Source organism: Dendrobates tinctorius, unplaced genomic scaffold (genome assembly GCF_039654945.1).
Source record: "Dendrobates tinctorius isolate UK_male_01 unplaced genomic scaffold, ASM3965494v1 ptg000062l, whole genome shotgun sequence".
Lineage (NCBI taxonomy): Eukaryota > Metazoa > Chordata > Amphibia > Anura > Dendrobatidae > Dendrobates > Dendrobates tinctorius.
The window spans coordinates 14886001-14904853 of record NW_027361730.1 but is presented as its reverse complement, the minus strand read 5'-3'; the positions used below and the strand labels follow the sequence as shown (position 1 = coordinate 14904853).

Below are 18853 nucleotides of genomic sequence, written 5' to 3'. Positions count from 1 at the left end.
TGGTTTGGTTTTCCTCACAGTGCACAAACTGTCGTAGTCCTCCTGTCACTGGAGCTCCCCCTGGGGACTGAAACTTTCTGGAACCCTCCTGTCAAATTTATATCATTCCCGGTTCCCTGTAACTCCGCCCCCCATGACCAACGGTTTCCTAAGCCCTAAGCTGATGTCAAGTCCTTTGCTCACACTCCTCCCTGCCCTCTAATGGTCAACCCAAGGTACTGCACGTCCACTACACTTTCTCAGCTGTTTCCCCACTGTAGTAACTGACACCTGTCTAAACTGTGCAAACCTTCCTTTCTCTATTCTGACAAGTCCGTCCGTCCGTCAGGTCACCTTCCCTACATAGTGACCACATGGGCAACAACATGAAGAGGCCTTTATGAGAGAACATCACACCAGTCCTTCTTCTGAGATTATGGTGTGGCGTGGAATAATCTACAATAGCTGGACCCCTCCAGTCTTCATTCCAAGTACACTAACATCTCGGCGTTACATGGTATGTTGTTGATTTCTCTAAAGTTTCCCAGAAGCTGTTTTTCAACATGACAACAAAAGGGTTCATGTTGATCATGATTCTGTGAGCAGCCTATGTGGCCTAAACCTGCTTCCATGGTGTGTAGCGTCTCCGGACTTGTCTCCCATCAAGTATCTCGGGAATGTCACTGGTTGGCAGTTGCAAAGAGAAATGCCAGAAGCTGCACTTTGATTTGCATGCCCAAATGCATTTAGCACAGCAGAACATTCCCCAGACAACCATTAATAATTATTGATAGTAGCCAAGCAGTGTAACTGCTAGTATTTTTGTGTGTGGCGCTCATACTGAATAAATTAAGATGTGTTGAAAATTTTGCTACCATTATTTCATACCTTGCATAAAACTAACATGCCGAAGTCCACAACTTTTCCTTCTTCATGTTGCAATTTCAATATTGAGTGTGAATATATATATATAGGAGCATTAGAACAATATAGATGCTGCCATACATAGAGATATAAAGTATTTGTGAGTTAATTATACAGCAGAGCTGAGATTTATAGGTGGACACACACTATTCCAATTGCAAGTCTATCCAAAAACCTGTAACTATCTATCAAAATGAATTGAAAGGAATGTAAATACTAGCATAAGATGGTTTTAAATATTGCTCATACACATTTTGGCACATGCAGTAAAGTTAAAGGTTGTGTACACCTTGGCAAAGAATTTTATATTGTTCAATTGCTTCCTAAATGCAAAGTAAGGCGGGGGTCACACTTGCGTGTGCAATGCTAGAAACTCGCGCATCAATACCCAGCACTGCCGCCAGCTCTCAGGACCGGAGTGTGCGGCTGCATAGAAATACATGCAGCCGCACACTCCGGTCCCGAGTGCCAGCGGCAGTGCCGGATACTGATGCGAGAGACTCGCGCAAGTTTCTCGCATTGCACACGCAAGTGTTACCCCAGCCTTAAGGAACTTTCCAGATATTCTTGTTTGTGAATTATCGACACACTTTGTTGATACAAAGTGTATTCATGTCCATTATTTAGCTGAGTGCTTTCGCAGAACTGATGCAAGTCCTTCAGGTCTCTTGCCCGTTTCTGATCACTTTATTTGTGCTCACACTCTCTTCTCTCTGTGTCAGAGATTGCAGCAATGACAAGAAGAGGTTTGTGCACAGATCTCAACATGTGGATACGGGAGTAGGCATGAATAGTATCAAGGAGAGACATAACAACAGATTACATATAATTAAAATAGCACATGAAGGTAAAAAAAGTGCAGGGTAGAAGCTGTGCTGACATATGGCCTAATGAAAACATTAGCACCCAGAATATGTACAGACCTCACATCCAGTCTGTATTACTGAGAGAGTCGCTCCCACGAGAGAAAATCTGTAGCTTGAATAAATCAGCAATTTTTGAACTAAAGGTAGCCTCTAGCACATGTAACAATCATATTTTCCGCCCAAATGTAAATACCGTACACATAAAATGGACACTTTGTTTTCCTGTTACATGTTAGCAGAAGGATGGGAACAGAACAGTAAACTTTAATCACCTGGTTATAAAGAGCACAAAGGTGCAGAGCACTGTTCCCAGATGCATTCTGCGCTCTCATGTCAGCGCCGTAAAAAAGGAGATGCTCCAGATGCTGAACATGTCCATACCGGCATGCCTACGAAACACGTGAAGGCAGAAAACAAATGGAGACACAAAATTAAATACCTAGTGAGTACAGACAATATATGAAAAAGAAAGACGAACAAATTCAAACAAGCACAGTGATCCACAGACACTGCAGAGAGTCCAGATGGCTAAAGGATTACCCACAGTAAGTACAAAAAAAAATATTAGAGTTAAGGATTGAAAAGAAAAAGAGCAATGAAACACTGATAGTTTTAAAGGGGTTGTCCTACAAACAACATATGTCACCAATTACCACCTGAGCACTAGGACCTCTGGGACTTCCACCGATCAAGAGAACAGGGGTCCCCAAATCCCTTGTGTAAATGGAGCTGAAGAGAGCATACATGACCACTACTCCTACAGACAGCAGAGGGAGTAGTGGTCAGATGGTTACTACTGCTTCATTCACACAGGAACCTTTAAGACCCCCATTCTGGTGATCAACTGGGGTCTAAGTGGCCAGACCCCTGGATCATACATGATCTACCTGGTGGGTAGGTGATAAATGTTGTTTATAAAACAAATCCCTTAAGAAAATTAAATTCAATGAAACAACAAAATATCATAAAACATCAGACCTGTCATACAGCCAAGATCTCACCCAGGATGTAATTTATGGTATGATGATCACAACCTAACAGCAGTCTTTAAAGAGTACCTATCGTTACAAAAAAGAAAATTAAGATCATTCTTGGGGGAGCTGTAGATGTATGCTAGCTATAGTAATGTTGCCTCTAATTTCTATATTTGTGATATTTTCCTTTCCCCACTGCTTGTTTCTGTGATTACTAATGTTTTTCTGTATGCTTGCTGAGCGGGCATGCTCTTCCTTGTGTGATATCACAGATAAGATGCATGTACTGACCAAGGAGCTGACTCCACTCCAGTGCCCCATCTTGTGCCATTTCACTTAAACACTGAGCAGCTGCAGCTGCATCCCCCTCCTCTAGGTCTAATACTTACTGTTACCTCTGGGTTGATTTTTTACAGGGACTCTAAATACTTATAGTGGCCCTGCAGGTCGAGAATCAGGAACTACAGGCTGCTGAAATGTGAGGATCATGCCATTGTATGCTAATAAGTATAACGATAGGTACGCTTTAAAGTGTGCACATTGTACAGCAGTTATACTGTATTGTATTGATTAGTCCCAAAGAAATACAATGTCTCACCTGGTGGATCTCCTGCCATCCATTTTCATCTTCACAGCCAAGGTTGGCGTAGTCCCGGAGCAATAACTCACAACAATATGGGTCTCCCCCTACCATTGCACTGTGATAGAGTGGGGTTAAGCCACGGCTGTCCTTATAGTCTGGAGAAGCACCTAAATCCAAAAGGGTCTGATTGTCCGGTAAGAAAATGTTTGTGTGTCGATTATTGTAAAAGAAAAAGGACAGTTAACAATTAGATTAGTCACGATAACAATAATATTCTTGATTAAATTATTTGCGCCTTTCTTACATTATACTTTTGGCTTATGAGTGCAATGCTTGCTTTTCTAGCCAACCTTAAAGTATAAATAAAAATTGATAAAAGTGAGTAAGGCTATGTTCACACACAGCGTTTTTGCAGTGGTTTTTTTATGCAGGCAAAACCTGCTCCCTTGGCAGTAAAATCATTGTGCTCAACACACAAGCTTAGCTGTGCTTTTGCTGCGAGTTTTGTTTGGTGTGAATTGCATATGTGTTTTGACCACAGTACATATTAAATAAACTTTTTTTGCGCTTTCTTATTGCTTTATAAATGCTGCAAAAACACTGAAGAAGTGACCTGCTTCAGATTTTTTAAAAAAAAACAGAAGTTCTCAAATTCAGTCAGGAATTGCAGTAGAAAATTGTTGTAAAAACTCTGCATGTGAACATAACCTAAGTGCTCTAGTATACAAAATAGTAATAGACGTATCTAAACTGACCTACAAAGAATGGAGAGGTCTGTAATTTTTTTTATTGTGGGTACACTTCTTCTGTGAGAGACAGAATCAAAAAATAAAAAAATGAAAATCACATTGTAGAATTTTTAAATAATCAAGTTGCATTTTATTGCATGTATAAAGTATATGATCACCTACCAACCACCAAAAATTCTGGCTCTCACAGACCTGTTAATTTTTCTTTAAGAACCCTTCCTACTCTGCACTCATTACCTGTATTAATTGCACCTGTTTGAACTCGTTACCTGTATAAAATACACCTGTCCACACACTCAATCACACTTCAACCTCTCCACCATGGCCAAGACAAAAGAGCCGTCTAGGATTCCAGAGACAAAATTGTAGACCTGCATAAGGTTGGGGTGGGCTACATGACAGTAGGCAAGCAGCTTGGTGAGAAGGCAACAACTGTTGGCACAATTATTAGAAAAAGGAAGAAACACAAGAGGACTTTCAATCTTCCTCGGTTTGAGGCTCCATGCAAGTTCTCACCTTGTGGGGTAAGGATGATTCTGAGAAATGTCAGGAATCAGCCCAGAACTACAATAACTTGAAGAGAGCTGGAACCACAGTCTTAAACATTACCGATAGTAACACACACGTCATAGATTAAAATCCTGCAGGGCACGCAAGATCCCCCCTGCTCACGCCAGCGTATGTCCAGACCCATTTCAAGTTTGCCAATGACCATCAGGAACATCCAGAGGAGGCATGGTAGAAGGTCATGTGGTTAAAGGAGATCAAAGTAGAACTTGTTGGTATCAACCCCACCCGCTGTGTTTGGAGGAAGAAGAAAGATGAGCACTACCCCAAAAATATCGTCCCAACCGTGAAGCATGGTGAGGAAAACATCATACTTTGGGGGTACTCTTCTGCAGAGGGGACAGAATTACTGTACCGTATTGAAGGGGGGATGGATGGGGTCAACCTCCTTCCCTCAGTAAGATCATTGAAGATATGTCGTGGCTGTGTCTTCCATTATGACAATAACCGAAATACACAGCCAGTGCAACTAAGAAGTGGCTCTGTAAGAAGCATCTCAAGGTCCTGGACTGGCGTAGCCAGTCTCCGACCTGAACCCAACAGAAAATCTTTGGAGGGAGCTGAAACTCAATGTTGCCCAGTGACAGCCCCGAAACCTGAAAGATCTGGAGAAAATCTGTATGAAGGAGTGGGCCAAAATCCCTGCTGCAGTGTGTGCAAACCTGGTGAAGAGCCACAGGAAACGTCTGACCTCTGTAATTGATAACAAAGGTTTCGGTACCAAATATTAAGTTCTATTTTTCTATTGTAGTGTTCCCCAACTCCAGTCCTCAAGAGCTACCAACGGTTCATGTTTTCAGGATTTCTTTAATATGGCCCAGGTGATAATTGAACTACCTGCACAGGCAATAATTCTATCAGCTGGGCAATACTAATGAAATCCTAAAAACATGACCTGTTGGTGGCTCTTGAGGACTGGAGTTGGGGAACACTGTTATTGTATCAAATACTTATTTCATGCAATAAAATGCAAATTAATTATGTTTAAATCATACAATGTGATTTTCTGTTTTTTATTTTCAGATTCTGTCTCGCACAGTTGAAATTACAGACCTCTCCATTCTTTGTGGGAATACCTGCAAAATAGGCAGTGAACCAAATACTTATTTTCCACACTGTATATATATACACACACACACACACACACACACACACACACACACACACACACACACGGGATTCACAACTGTTTTTTTTATTTATTTTTCACTTAAGCTAGGCAAAAAGTACAAGAAATTTAAAAAAAAAATCCTAGGGGTCTAGGTTTTAAGAAATTGCTCAAAATTTTATATTTTTCTGAAATCTAAAGAAATACTACTCACCATTAATACGGCATGATTGCGGTATCGCACCGCTTTGTGCAGAGCCGTGAGCCCCTCACGTGTTCTAAAGTCCAAGTGCGCACCACCGCTCCTCAGAACCTTAACCAGCTCTGCTCCTCCCTCTAGCTGCGCAGCAAAGGTGAGAGGACACTCTGAGGATGAAATCGACATCAAATAAATGGAGTCAACATCATTCATGGTCGTAAAGATTATACTTTGGTTATTTAGAAAACGACGATGCACATTTTAAAGAATAAAGACCATGAGAAACCATGGCTATCGATAGAGATACAGGCAATACCTTGCACTTGGCATCACATGGTTGTACAAAGGCTTGAACAGTGCATGAACGAAAGATACATGAAGGTTTCGAACAATATACTAGGAAATACTAAGGTATCACTGAAGACATAACAAAAATATCAGCAAGAAATGATCATGCATCATCAATATTGAAAATATTCAACGTGATAATGATTTAAATGTGCGAAACTGAATAGGAGCTGTTCAGACAGGTATAGAAAGTGACACCAAAATGAAATGACAGAAAAACCCTGGTGATGTGCTAATGCGTTATTGATTAAAGCATGAGATGAATGGCAAAAAACAGCAACAGAAAGAGAAATACAGATTATACGCAAAAACAGAGAGAACACACAATATATGTGAAAAAAACTGTACTTTACTTATGTGTTTGCTTTTCCTTATTTACTCGGACAACCCCTTCTCAATACTTGTTTCCCCACAGTAAAATAATAACACTTATGCTCACCTCCAGTGTCGGCGCTGTTCCAGTAGGGTTGGCACTGGCACTCCCAGGGATCGCATGACATACATCAGGTGATCCTCGGGAGAGACCGTGCCGACACTGCTGGAATAGCTCCAGAGGTGAGAATAAGTAGTATTTTATTGGAGCCAAAGATGTTGATGGAGAAGGGGTTGTCCGAGTAGCGGACAGCCACTTTAAGGCTGACTTTCGGATTTCTTCTATGGATTTGCAATTTGTATTTAACTGGGGGATATTCTGTGTGTTGCAATCTGCCACATGAAATCCACTCTGAAACTCCTACGACAACTAGCACGACGCTTATTTTTTCTGTCACCGGAAAATCCTGCGGTGGTACGAAGAACAAATACGACATCTCTATGATGGTTTATTTGAAGATTTAATTCACATTTCATATAAAAAAAATTCCTGAAAATTCCACCGTGTCTTGTATCCTAACTATACGAAAAGCAGCATGCAACAGCAAACTATGCTCCTGAATGAATCTGTCTTTGACTTTCTAAAAAACAAAACCCAGCATGCAGATGTCAGACCTGTTGCTGTCCAGTGATCAGTAAGTAGACTATGGAGTGGCATATGCATTGTACAAATACACTGTATATTATATATAGCTGTCAGCTATATGGGAACTTATTGATTTCAATAAGCATCTTGCATTCCTTGCATTATCATGTCGGCTTAAAATATGGAAGAAACCACAAATGTTTTTAGATATAAGATTAAGAAAAATAGAGGCACGAAGAAACCACAATAGAATAATTACAATGATAAGGCATGTAAATACTTACAGTATGTCCCCAAAAATTTTTTTTTGAGAAAAGTATTCAAGGTGTGATACCTTTATTGGCTAACCAGAGAAATAAAGATATCACACCTTGAATACTTTTCTCAAAACATTTTTAATGCCAGATGTACTGCCGTAATAAGAGGCAGTAAGTACAATACAAAACAATAGAAAAACACCAGTCATACATTTAAATGACAATTAAATAGTATGTGAATATTAATAAAAAGAAAGACATAAGTGTTTGAATCCAAAGTGGGTGGAACGGACAAGCATATAGAAGAAAGCGGCCCTGGATAAATGGGAGAGAGTTAAAGCAAAAAGAGAGTGGGTGTAGGGTAAGAGAAAGCGCATGATGCAAGCGGAGGGCGTGGTTGGATGCGTGGAAATTTCAGAGAGCCATAAAGGATATGCTGAAAAATTAGGGATGGTATAGGAGCCCGGGAAAGATGAGTAACAGGAGGGTATGCTGGTGAGTGACAGGCGCTAAAGAGTAGGAAGCAAAGAGAATGGACTAAGGAGAATGGACGTATAAATTAAGAGGAGAACAGCCAGGAAAACATGGATAAGAGAAATAAAAAACAGTAAGAGACAGAAGGGCAAATAGGGAATATGCAATAAATATAGGAATGAAATAATTGTAAATAAAAAGGGGGATACAATAAATAGAAGAAATTAGGTATTCATTAAAAATCAGTGCAAATGCATATCAATAAGCTGAGCACAACACCTAAAAATGTCAAGTAGCAGCATATGATACTCTATAGTGGACAAGACAATGCACAGTAAAATATCACTGAAGCCATTCAGCAGGAGGCACAGCAACCTAGAAATACAATTGTATTCTCACTAAGATCTTTTTCACACATCAGTATTTGGTCAATATTTTGCACAAGTGTTTGTATGCCAAAACCAGGAGTGCAACTTACAGAAAAAAAACTATAATTGAAAGAATGACACCTCTTCTGTGTTTTGGAGACATTCCTCCTTTTGGCATACAAATGCTGATGGAATACTGATAAAAAATACTGATGAGTGAATAAAGTCTTAGCTATAGAAAACTGAAAGTGAGTGAAAAATGTATTTTATGATGATCATTTTCATACATTTTGTCGTAACTCGGCTACTTAATGAGGTATTTACAGGACTGCTTCTGGTTTAAATTTTCAGATGGTTTATTAGAATAGGTTTCATAAACCAGTCCAAACAAAAGAAATATACATAACCAGTCTAAGTGACATAAATCAAACAGCACTTACTATAGTGCTTATAACTAAGGGGTTAAGGTACTGTCACACTAAGCGATGCACCAGCGATCCCGACCAGCGATATGACGCGGTCAGGATCGCTGGTACATCGCTAAGTGGTCGCTAGTGAGCTGCCACACAGGCAGATCTCACCAGCGACATCGCAGGGGTCGCTACTTACCTGTCAGACGAGGCGATCCTGACGTCCTCCCGCCCGCGTCCACGCGTCACTCGTCGGCGCCACAGGAAGCTGACGAAGAGAAACGGCCCAGGACGTTCTTGCGCGATCAGCGATAATCAGTGGGGGAGCCGGTCGGAGGTAAGTATCAGACATAGCGATATCGCTAGCAATATTGCTATAAAGTCACAAAATCAGTGACGTTATAGCGATATTGATAGCGATATCGCTTAGTGTGACAGGCCCTTCAGCCCACACAGGACTCAGCTCTGTTTACCAAGAGCTCAGCTCTGGAGCTCAACTTTCATCCAGAGTACAGAGAACAATAATTAAATCCAAAGGCTTCAGTTTCACCTCTTGGATCGCTCCCTAGGGTGGAGATATGGTGAACAGCTGTCACGCCCACCTCTTCAGCTGTTTATAATAGATTTTGAGAAACACCAGAAGCACAAAAATAACCCCTAAAATTTAGCTTTTAATTCAATCACTAAAAACATTAGTGGAAATGACTAAAAGAAGGAGGGGTAGAGGACAAAAAAGGAGGGTATTGAAGATATTATTTTAGTTCTCTTCCATAATCACACATATGGGCCACCAGCTAAGTTGCCCTAGTTTAACCCTTCCTAGCCGCGGAGGTTGGCACCCTAGTTGTAGACGATATGGCGCCCCCGCTCAACGTCGGTAAGCCGCACACTGTATTGCTCTCTCGGCCAGGGGTAATGAGACCCCACTTTTTGACCCCTGATGAACCCTCAGCGGACTAGGAGGGGGAAATGCGTTGGGTTTCCATATGCATCAAGTGGCTGATAAGTATAATGTTGGACATTATTTTTGGCAGATCCCTCTGTGGTACTATCTATTCAGATTTAATCTACTGAGCAATTATGCGATGTTGGTTTAGATTTTGTATGCATTGCTATTGGAATATCGGTGTACCACATTGTAAAATCTGAGATGAATATGGTAGCCTTATTTTTCATTTATTTGCATTCATGATTTTTGTGAGGTAGCACAATCTGGTGCGTTTTGTTCTATGCACAGATATTGGATTTGAGCTGGATATTGTATTCCTGTGAAATAGGGTGATTTTTACCCCCACTTTGAAGATAATGGCCGCCGTATGTGCTACATAGGCTGCTCTTTTACTGCCTTTAATGTACAATTTTTGTACCATTTTCTAATGTTTGTCCGGGGCTCTGGACAAATAAATTAGTATATGTGCTTCTCATTGAATTTTCTTGTAGCCGTTTTTTTTTTAAATTTTGCTATTTGGTAATTGGGTCTGCCATTTGCAGCTTATTAGCATTTTTGTGACTACGAGATAAGCCCTTCCCCAAGCTGCTTTATATTAACCCCATCTATCATTTTTTTGACTACGAGATAAGTTCCTTTTGGGGTTTTTATACCATTAGAATTACTACGAGATAAGTTCACAGCAATTTAGTATTATCTATGAGACTATTTATGTCTCTTTACTATTTCGGTATAATAAGTGTGTGTGTGTTTTTTCTTTTTTTGTGTCCCTTTTTGTATATGTAGGGAGACGTAGGGGCCATTAGGGATACCGACGTTGAGCGGGGGCGCCATAACGTCTACAACTAGGGTGCCAACCTCCGCGGCTAGGAAGGGTTAAACTAGGGCTAACTAGGGCAACTTAGCTGGTGGCCCATATGTGTGATTATGGAAGAGAACTAAAATAATATCTTCAATACCCTCCATTTTTGTCCTCTACCCCTCCTTCTTTTAGTCATTTCCACTAATATTTTTATTGATTGAATTAAAAGCTAAATTTTAGGGGTTATTTTTGTGCTTCTGGTGTTTCTTTTGATTATATAATCCCAATTATTGTCTTGAGGTCTTTTTTTTATAATAGATTTTGACCTGTCATGGCAAATAAACCCCTCTCAACACATAACATACTGGAGCAAAACTTCCAGGCTTATGTCACTGAAGCTGATAACCTCAGTGAAACATATCTCTCCTCCAGCACATAACCAGTGATCCTCTTACATACCCCCCTTCTGTCCAAGGCGTGGGGATCTGGCACGTTCAGTCTTTAGACAGGGAAGCCTCAACAGGGCATCTGCGTTAACTTGTAGTTTTCCCTGGCCTATGCTCCACATGGAAGCTGAAGTCCTGGAGCGCCAGGAACCACCAATTCACTCAGCATTCTTTTCCCGTTTTTTTTCCCTCATCCATGTCAGGGCACATGGTCTGATACTACCCTTAACTTTCGGCCTAGCAGGTAGTATCTCAGAGTCGCAATTGCCCAATTGATGGCCAGGCATTTTTTCTTCTCCTGCGGGACCCGTAGAAACGCAGGGGCGCGAAACGGCTGTCGTCCATTCATTCCATCCTTTCCAACTATCCCCCCCCCCGCCAAAGATGTTTTATAATTTGTGAATAAAGACTGGATTTTAAGAACGGTGAGTGCCACCATCTTTCTATTTCTCTGCATGGATTATTGACAAAACTTTCGTTGGATTGGCACACAAAAGTTTTAGTATATGTGCCTGCAGCAAGGTGGTCCCCGATGTCGGACATTTAGGCTCTGGTTTCAAAGCATTGCAGATACCTTTCTGATTGCTTTGACTTTATTAATACAAGTAAAATTTAGTGGGGATACAAATGCAAAATTTAAACTACATTCATGGGGTGTATACCTTTAATAATAGGACCAGTGTCCAGATACAAAAGATCATTCTAAACCTGTATTCTGAGGTGTAAATGGAATTGAATATACATTGGTACCACTAGTTATATATTGTAAAACCAGCGTGTCAGCAGAGAGTGGATTTACATATACTGAAAATTGAAAATAGACTCACAGGAACTGCTAAGTCTTTAAAATGAATAGACAATGCATGTAGAAGAGATCAGAAGGTTCAAATATTGATGACAGTACATGGAATTCCAGCCACAGGTAGTTACACCTAGCAGAGAGTTATGCACCTACGTGCTATTATAATATTATCAGAAATCGAACAAATTGTATAGAAAATACTTTGTCAAGCACTAATTGAGATAGGATCCTATAAAAAAAAAATGTGCATTAAAGACAATAAAAATAATAATATAATCAATATTTTATTAAGTATACAAGATATAATAAAACAAAATAACAAATACCTGAATGAAGCTGAGCACGTTTTAGATAGTATTATTACATACAATTCATACAAAGATATATTCAAATAATCAAGTAAAATAAATTTTATGTTCAAGTAATCAAGTAAAATTGCCCAAAGAAATTTTATATAATTTACTGCACAGCACTACAATAACATAATTATCACAATTGAAATTAATAAACAAATATATGCTGTGAAGACGGCACGTCAGAGAGAAGGGGAAAGCATATGGACCCATTTTATCTTCTGTCTGCTGGAGTATTGGACTCTCATCTCCTTGGACGTTCATCCTGTTACTGAACTGCATTCGTGTTATGGACTATTGTATCCTCAGTGTGGTGGACTGTTTATGGTTCTTTTAGTTTTGCCTGTAATAAAGGTCTTGGGATTGTTCACACTTCCCGCACTCTGTTGATTGTGTGGTGTCGGAGAAGGACCCGTGACAACTGGTGGCAGCAGTGGGATCAACAGAGTGTAACCCAATGGAGAACCACCCACAGAGTGAGTACAGAAATTGGACTGTATCCAGGTTACAGGAGAGAGCCAGAGACCTGGGCCTGAACTACCAGGCACTGACTAAAGAAGCCTTAATTGACCTACTGGTGGGTGCTAGCCCGGCCACCTCCTCCCAGATGTCTGAAGGACAAGCACTGGGGACAGGGATCCCCACCCCAAAAAGCCAGTGGTTGGTGTGGTACGAAGAAGAGATGGCGGTTCTGGGCCCAGGCATATCTCAGGAGAACAAGGAGGAGGCTGCCCGCCAGGAACAGTGGAGACAAGAAACAATGGAACTTGAAAGAGGGAGTAATGCAATGTGGAGTGTAAACCCAACGATCTAGGAGCCTGTACGGATGACCCGGACAGAGTTTAATGATGAGGCTTCCGGAGATGTGGAGAGGTTCTTCAAGGACTTTGAGAAGCAGTGTGCTGTAATGGAGGTGCCCCAATCTGTCTGGAAGTGTTGGTTAGTGGGACTCCTGAACGGAAGCATGGCGGAGGCTTACCGAACCACTGACTCACAGCAGAATCGGGATTAAACACTGTAAAGCGGACTATCCTGGATTACCATGCTATCACCCCAGACTCATATAGGGCCAAGTTGCGAGACCTCCCATGCACCACGGGGGGATAGTTTAGGATGTATGCATATAAGATGTCCCAGGCATGTCAGAGATGGCTGGAAGCAGAAAACACCTTTACTGTGGAAGATGTTATACAGACGTTCCTTATAGAACAATTTCTTGACAAGTGCCCCGCAGAGGTACAGGAATGGGTCCGGGAGCGCACGCCGTGTACCGTGGATAGAGCTGCAGCCCTGGCCGATGAAGCCCTTACTATCCGACCGCAATGGAAGAGGCTTCTGGACAATGAACCACGGCCTGCCCCAGCGCCCTGTCTCCCTCCGATTAAATCTGCCCTTCCACCTAGTTGCAAGCCGATGACAATCACGCCTCACAATCCTGGGCCCCAACAGTTCCGACCACGACTGGGGGGCTATGGGTGTAGGTAACCTGGACATTTGCAGTTTGGCTGTCCCTCAAGGATTCGGAGGGAGCCCCACACAGCCCCACCTCATCCAGTGCATCTTCTGCACTCCATTCCACCTGAGGAAGAGCTACCACCACCCCCACAAGAGTGGACCACCGACCACGGCACCATAGATACCCCTCCTGGAGTGTACAGACAACGGCCTTTGTCCTTTAGCTACCCAGAGCAACGGCAACGCCACCTGCAGGATGTCTTAATTGATACAAAGTGTCAGGATTTAGAGATACAGGGGCATTCCTGACTATCGCTGACCCCCGTGTGATTCGACCAGAGGCAATTCACCAGGGTCCGGGAATTCCCATTGTCCTGGCGGGGGGTGCCCGCAAATACATACAGCGAGCATCTGTGCGTTTGGATTATGGTTGTGGAGAAAAACTGTGTTGGATTGGAGTTATGGGAGGACTTCCTGCAGATATCCTCCTTGGGAACGACATTGGGGAGTTACAGTGCCAATTTGTGGGAGCAGTCACCCGACTATAGGGGCCCTTCAAGCACTACGTCATCAGAGATGGTAAGCAATACGTTTGCTGCTACTACACTGGGAGAGTCTTGGGACAGAGAGGAGTATAGGAGAGAAATAGAGGGTGACACTACCTTAGCAGCCCTTAGGCGAAGGGCGGAAACTGGGCGCAAGGGAGATAATGGGGGTGGCTTCACTCGAGAAAATGGACTATTATTGTGTAACAAAGGTCAGTGACAAGGGTAACCCTGACGCAACGACCAGGCAACTCATTGTCCCTCAGAAGTATAGGGCACAGCTAGTCCAGCTGGCCCATGACATCCCCTTGGCTGGACATCAAGGGAGGAAAAGGACTGAAACGAGACTCACCCAAAGTTTTTAATGGCCTGGCATCTCGCAGTCGGTAGCCCATTATTGCCGCACCTGCGATGTGTGCCAGTGAATGCGGCATCCAGGAGCTCGACATAAGGTACCCCTGCCATCCCTGCCCATAATTGAAGAACCATTTCAACGTGTAGCTGTCCTCTGGCTCACCCCAGCTGGTCGGGGAAAAAATATATCCTGACAGTGGTGGACTATGCCACTTGGTATCCTGAAGCTGTGGCCCTGTCCAATATTACAGCGGTAAAGGTAGCTGAGGCCCTTGCTACCATCTTTACCCGGGTAGGGTTTCCTAGTGAAATATTATCGGATCAAGGCACTCAGTTCATGTCAGATCTGGTCCAGTCCCTATGGCATACCTGTGGTGTTCGAGCCATTCACACCACCCCATACCACCCGCAGACCAATGGACTATGTGAACGCTTTAATGGAACCCTAAAAAATATGCTGAGGGCTTTTGTTCATGTTGAAAAAGACTGGGGAAAATACCTGCCACATCTCCTCTTCGCCTATCGGGGGGTTCCCCAAGAGTCCACAGGGTTCTCTCCCTTCGAACTACTGTTTAGCCGGAATTTGGAGGGAGACATCTCAGAATGCCCATCGTTCCCTATGTTCTAGAGTTCAGAGATGTCTCGCCCAGCTAGCTACCTTGGCTAAAGAACATCTGTGAATGGCCCAGTCCAGACAAAAAACCTGGTACGACAGTAATGCCAGGACCCGGGAATTTATGGAAGGACAACAAGTGCTCATGATTACTGCTTCCCCTGCCAACAAGCTTCAAGCAGTGTGGGAAGGCCCTTATCAGGTTGTCAAGAAAATTAATGACACTAACTACGTTATTGCCCTGGACTCTAGTGGTCAACGACAGAAAACCGTCCACATTAGCATGATGAAAGAATACCACGACCGATCTCTGCCTGTTCTAGCCGTCTGCCGCCCCCCTAATGATACCGCCGACGATGAGTGTCTCCCCGATCTTCTCCTGGCAGCCCCAGTGGGAGGATCACTGGAACAGGTGTCCCTGGGCTCCCATTTATCGGATATACAAAAGGACGATATTTTCGCCGTACTAAGGCCGAGGGCTGCTGCTTTCTCCTCAAAGCCGGGAAGATTACTCTCACCAGCCACCATGTGGAAACCCCCGGACAACGCCCCATCCAGCAGGCTGCCTACCGGGTTCCAGAGGATGTTCAAGTCATGATAAAGGATGAACTGGATGACTGGGAGTTGTTCAGTATCTCACAGTTCTTGGGTCTCTCCTGTCGTCCTGGTCCCCCAGAAGGATGGTACAACACGATTCTGCGTTGACTACAGACAATTAAATGATGCCACCAAGAGTGATGCTTACCCCATGCCCAGGATTGATGATCTATTGGATCATCTGGCCAGTGCCCAATTTGTGACCACGTTAGACTTGAGCAAGGGGTACTGGCAGATACCCTTAACGGAGGACGCTCGGGAGCGCTTGGCCTTCATTACTCCATTTGGGCTTTTGAGTTCCTGGGAATGCCCTTTGGGATGAAAACTGCCCCCGCTACTTTCCAGAGACTGGTAGATCGACTGTTAGATCAATGTCAGGACTTTGCCTGTGCTTACTTGGATGACACTGCCATTTTTAGCAAAACATGGGAGGAACATCTTAAACACTTGGGCATAGTGCTAGACTGTATCCTTACTGCAGGGCTGACCATTCGCCCTGATAAATGCCAAATAGGGATGGCTGGAGTGCAGTACCTCAGGCATAGAGTAGGGGATGGGACCCTAAGGCCTGAGCCTGCCAAGGTGGAAGCCATTAGCAACTGGTGTAGACCCCAGACTAAAAAGCAGGTACTTGCATTTTTAGGAACTGCTGGTTAATATCAAAAATTAGTTTCTAATTTCAGCACCTTGGCCAAGCCCCTAACTGACCTGACCCCAAAGAACATGCCTAGGAATGTGACGTGGACGACTGCATGCGAGGATGCCTTTTCAGCGTTAAAGACCGCCCTCATCACTGCTCCTGTCTTGGCTGCCCCTGATTATAAGCGCAGGTTCCTTATGCAGACAGATGCATCCACCTTTGGGATTGGGGCAGTACTTAGCCAAGTGAACGCCGCCGGAGAAGAACATCCTGTTCCTTTTGCCAGTCGGAAACTACTGGATCGGGAAGTTGCCTATGCCACTATTGTTGCTTAAGGGGAGCCTTACTGGAACCAATAACTAAGGTAAAATTAGATCAACCTTTATTGAAAAATAGCTAAAAACAAGACAACCACACAAAAAAACCAACCAAGCGTGTCACCTATTATGGCCCTATTTTGGGGCCCTGATGAATAACTGCCTAACAGCGGAGGTTGGCACCCTAAACACAATCGAGATTGGTGCCCCCGCTCAACGATGGCTGAACCCTGATGCTCCTAAATATCCCTGGACTGGTGCAGCATATAGTCACTCATTTAATCAGGAAAGGAGTGTAAAGGTATTGCCAATATAGGTAGTTGAATAGGCAACAACAGAAAAGGTGCAAAAAACGTGCTGTAAACACAAGACGAAAAGTGACATGTGCAAACAAATGAGTACCCGACTATACTGTTCCCTGTGACTGAACACCTTCCTGTCTGCGGAGGTTGGCACCCTACTGGTCAGCGGAATGGCGCCCCCGCTCCACGACGGCTATCCCTTAAGTCCCTGATATGACTAATATTAAATCAAACAAGGGTAGCAGAATAATAGATTAACAGAAGGCATATTTTATACCAATGGTCCATTTATAACCCATATGGTAAAAAGCATATAGATCATGTTGATAACAGTAAATTAAAAGGTACTCAAGGTTAGTAGTTGATGAAGAAAAACCTCAACGCGTTTCTCCTAACTGGATCATCAGGAGGTAGATAGTCAGCTGCGGTGGAGCTTATCCTTACAACCCTACAGCTTCTCCATCCAATACAAATGGGGAAGCCAACACCAGAACGCCAATGGACTGTCTCGACAAGAATCATAGGCTCCCCAGCAGACCTACCCCTGACACTGTACAAGGAACTATAAAAGATTGAACAATGTGGACTAAAGTGAGCAGGCCAGAGGTCTGTGTAGACCTCATGGCATGCTCACTTATTATGAGGGGGGAGAGGTTGAGATGGTGTAATATGGTATGTGGGTATCATTTTGTGTCTATTTATATTTTATGGATTTCCATATTGTTCTCTTGTTGCCCTGTATCATTCCGTGTATTCCCCATATTGTCTAGAGTCTCAATTACCTTCCAAAAGTCTGATAATTAAATTAGCTCACTAAAGCCCCTGTCACACACAGCGATCTCACTAGCGAGATAGCTGCTGAGTCACAAGTTTTTTGACGCAACAGCGATCTCACCAGCGAGATCGCTGTGTGTGACACCTATCAGCGACCGGTCCCCCTGCCGGGTATCGCTGATTGTTGTGGAAAGCCCTGTACATTTTTTTGGTCGTTGGTCTCCCGCTGGCCAGCACACATCTCTGCGTGTGGCAGGCGGGAGACCAGCGATCAGCGAGCTGGTAACCAAGGTAAACAGCGGGTTTCTACGAGCCGCGCGGTGCTTAGAAACCCACTGTGCACCATAGTTACCAGCGCGCTGATGCAGGGAGCTGGTAACCAAGGTAAACAGCGGGTTTCTAAGTGCCGCGCAGCACTTAGAAACTCGCTGTTTACCTTGGTTACCAGCTCCCTGCACCAGCGCGCTAGTATCTAAGGTACACAGCGACGCACGCGCTCGTCGTCGCTGGTGCTGATCGCTGGTGAAGCTGCCTGTTTGGCAGCTCACCAGCGATCATGTAGCGACACCCCAGCGATCCTGACAAGTTCATATCGTTGTCAGGATCGCTGGTGAGTCGCTATGTATGACGGGGCCCTTACTGTTTGCAGCATGACTGTATCTATGTCTCTTGTTGAACCCCCTGTAGTGCCTTAATCCCCAAGACACCTTTGTCAGGTTTGGGAGGTCTGAAAACCGCTCCAACCTGTCTGACTACCCCTGGACATAAGGAGGTGGCTGGGTTGGACAGGAGCGGGGTAAAGTCAGACGCTGTGTGGTAATGATCGTTCCTGTTACTGAACTGCATTCGTGTTATGGACTATTGTATCCTCAGTGTGGTGGACTGTTTATGGACCTTTTAGTTTTGCCTGTAATAAAGGTCTTGGGATTGTTCACACTTCCCGCACTCTGTTGATTTTGTGGTATCGGAGAAGGACCCGTGACATATGCACCAAAAATAAAATCATAAAAATATAATTAATAACAAATATGTAGAAACATATTAACGTGCAAAATTATATATATATATATATATATATATGATAAACAAAAATTGCCCCAGTTTAAAAAAACATTTTTAACATAATATAAAGTGCTGGAG

The 18853-nt window shown here is 43.3% G+C and overlaps 1 protein-coding gene across 6 annotated transcripts in view; it reads right to left on the bottom strand.

The window, feature by feature from the left end:
• SHANK3 (SH3 and multiple ankyrin repeat domains 3) overlaps positions 1–18853 on the bottom strand; it is a 609395-nt gene that overhangs the window by 192653 nt on the left and 397889 nt on the right. For all 6 annotated transcript variants that reach the window (XM_073579308.1, XM_073579309.1, XM_073579307.1 and 3 more), the window contains 3 exons: positions 5965–6116; positions 3342–3509; positions 2042–2158 (listed from right to left, as the gene is read on the bottom strand). In XM_073579308.1, coding sequence (XP_073435409.1) covers positions 2042–2158; positions 3342–3509; positions 5965–6116 — 437 coding nt within the window. The remainder of the gene's footprint in view (positions 1–2041; positions 2159–3341; positions 3510–5964; positions 6117–18853) is intronic.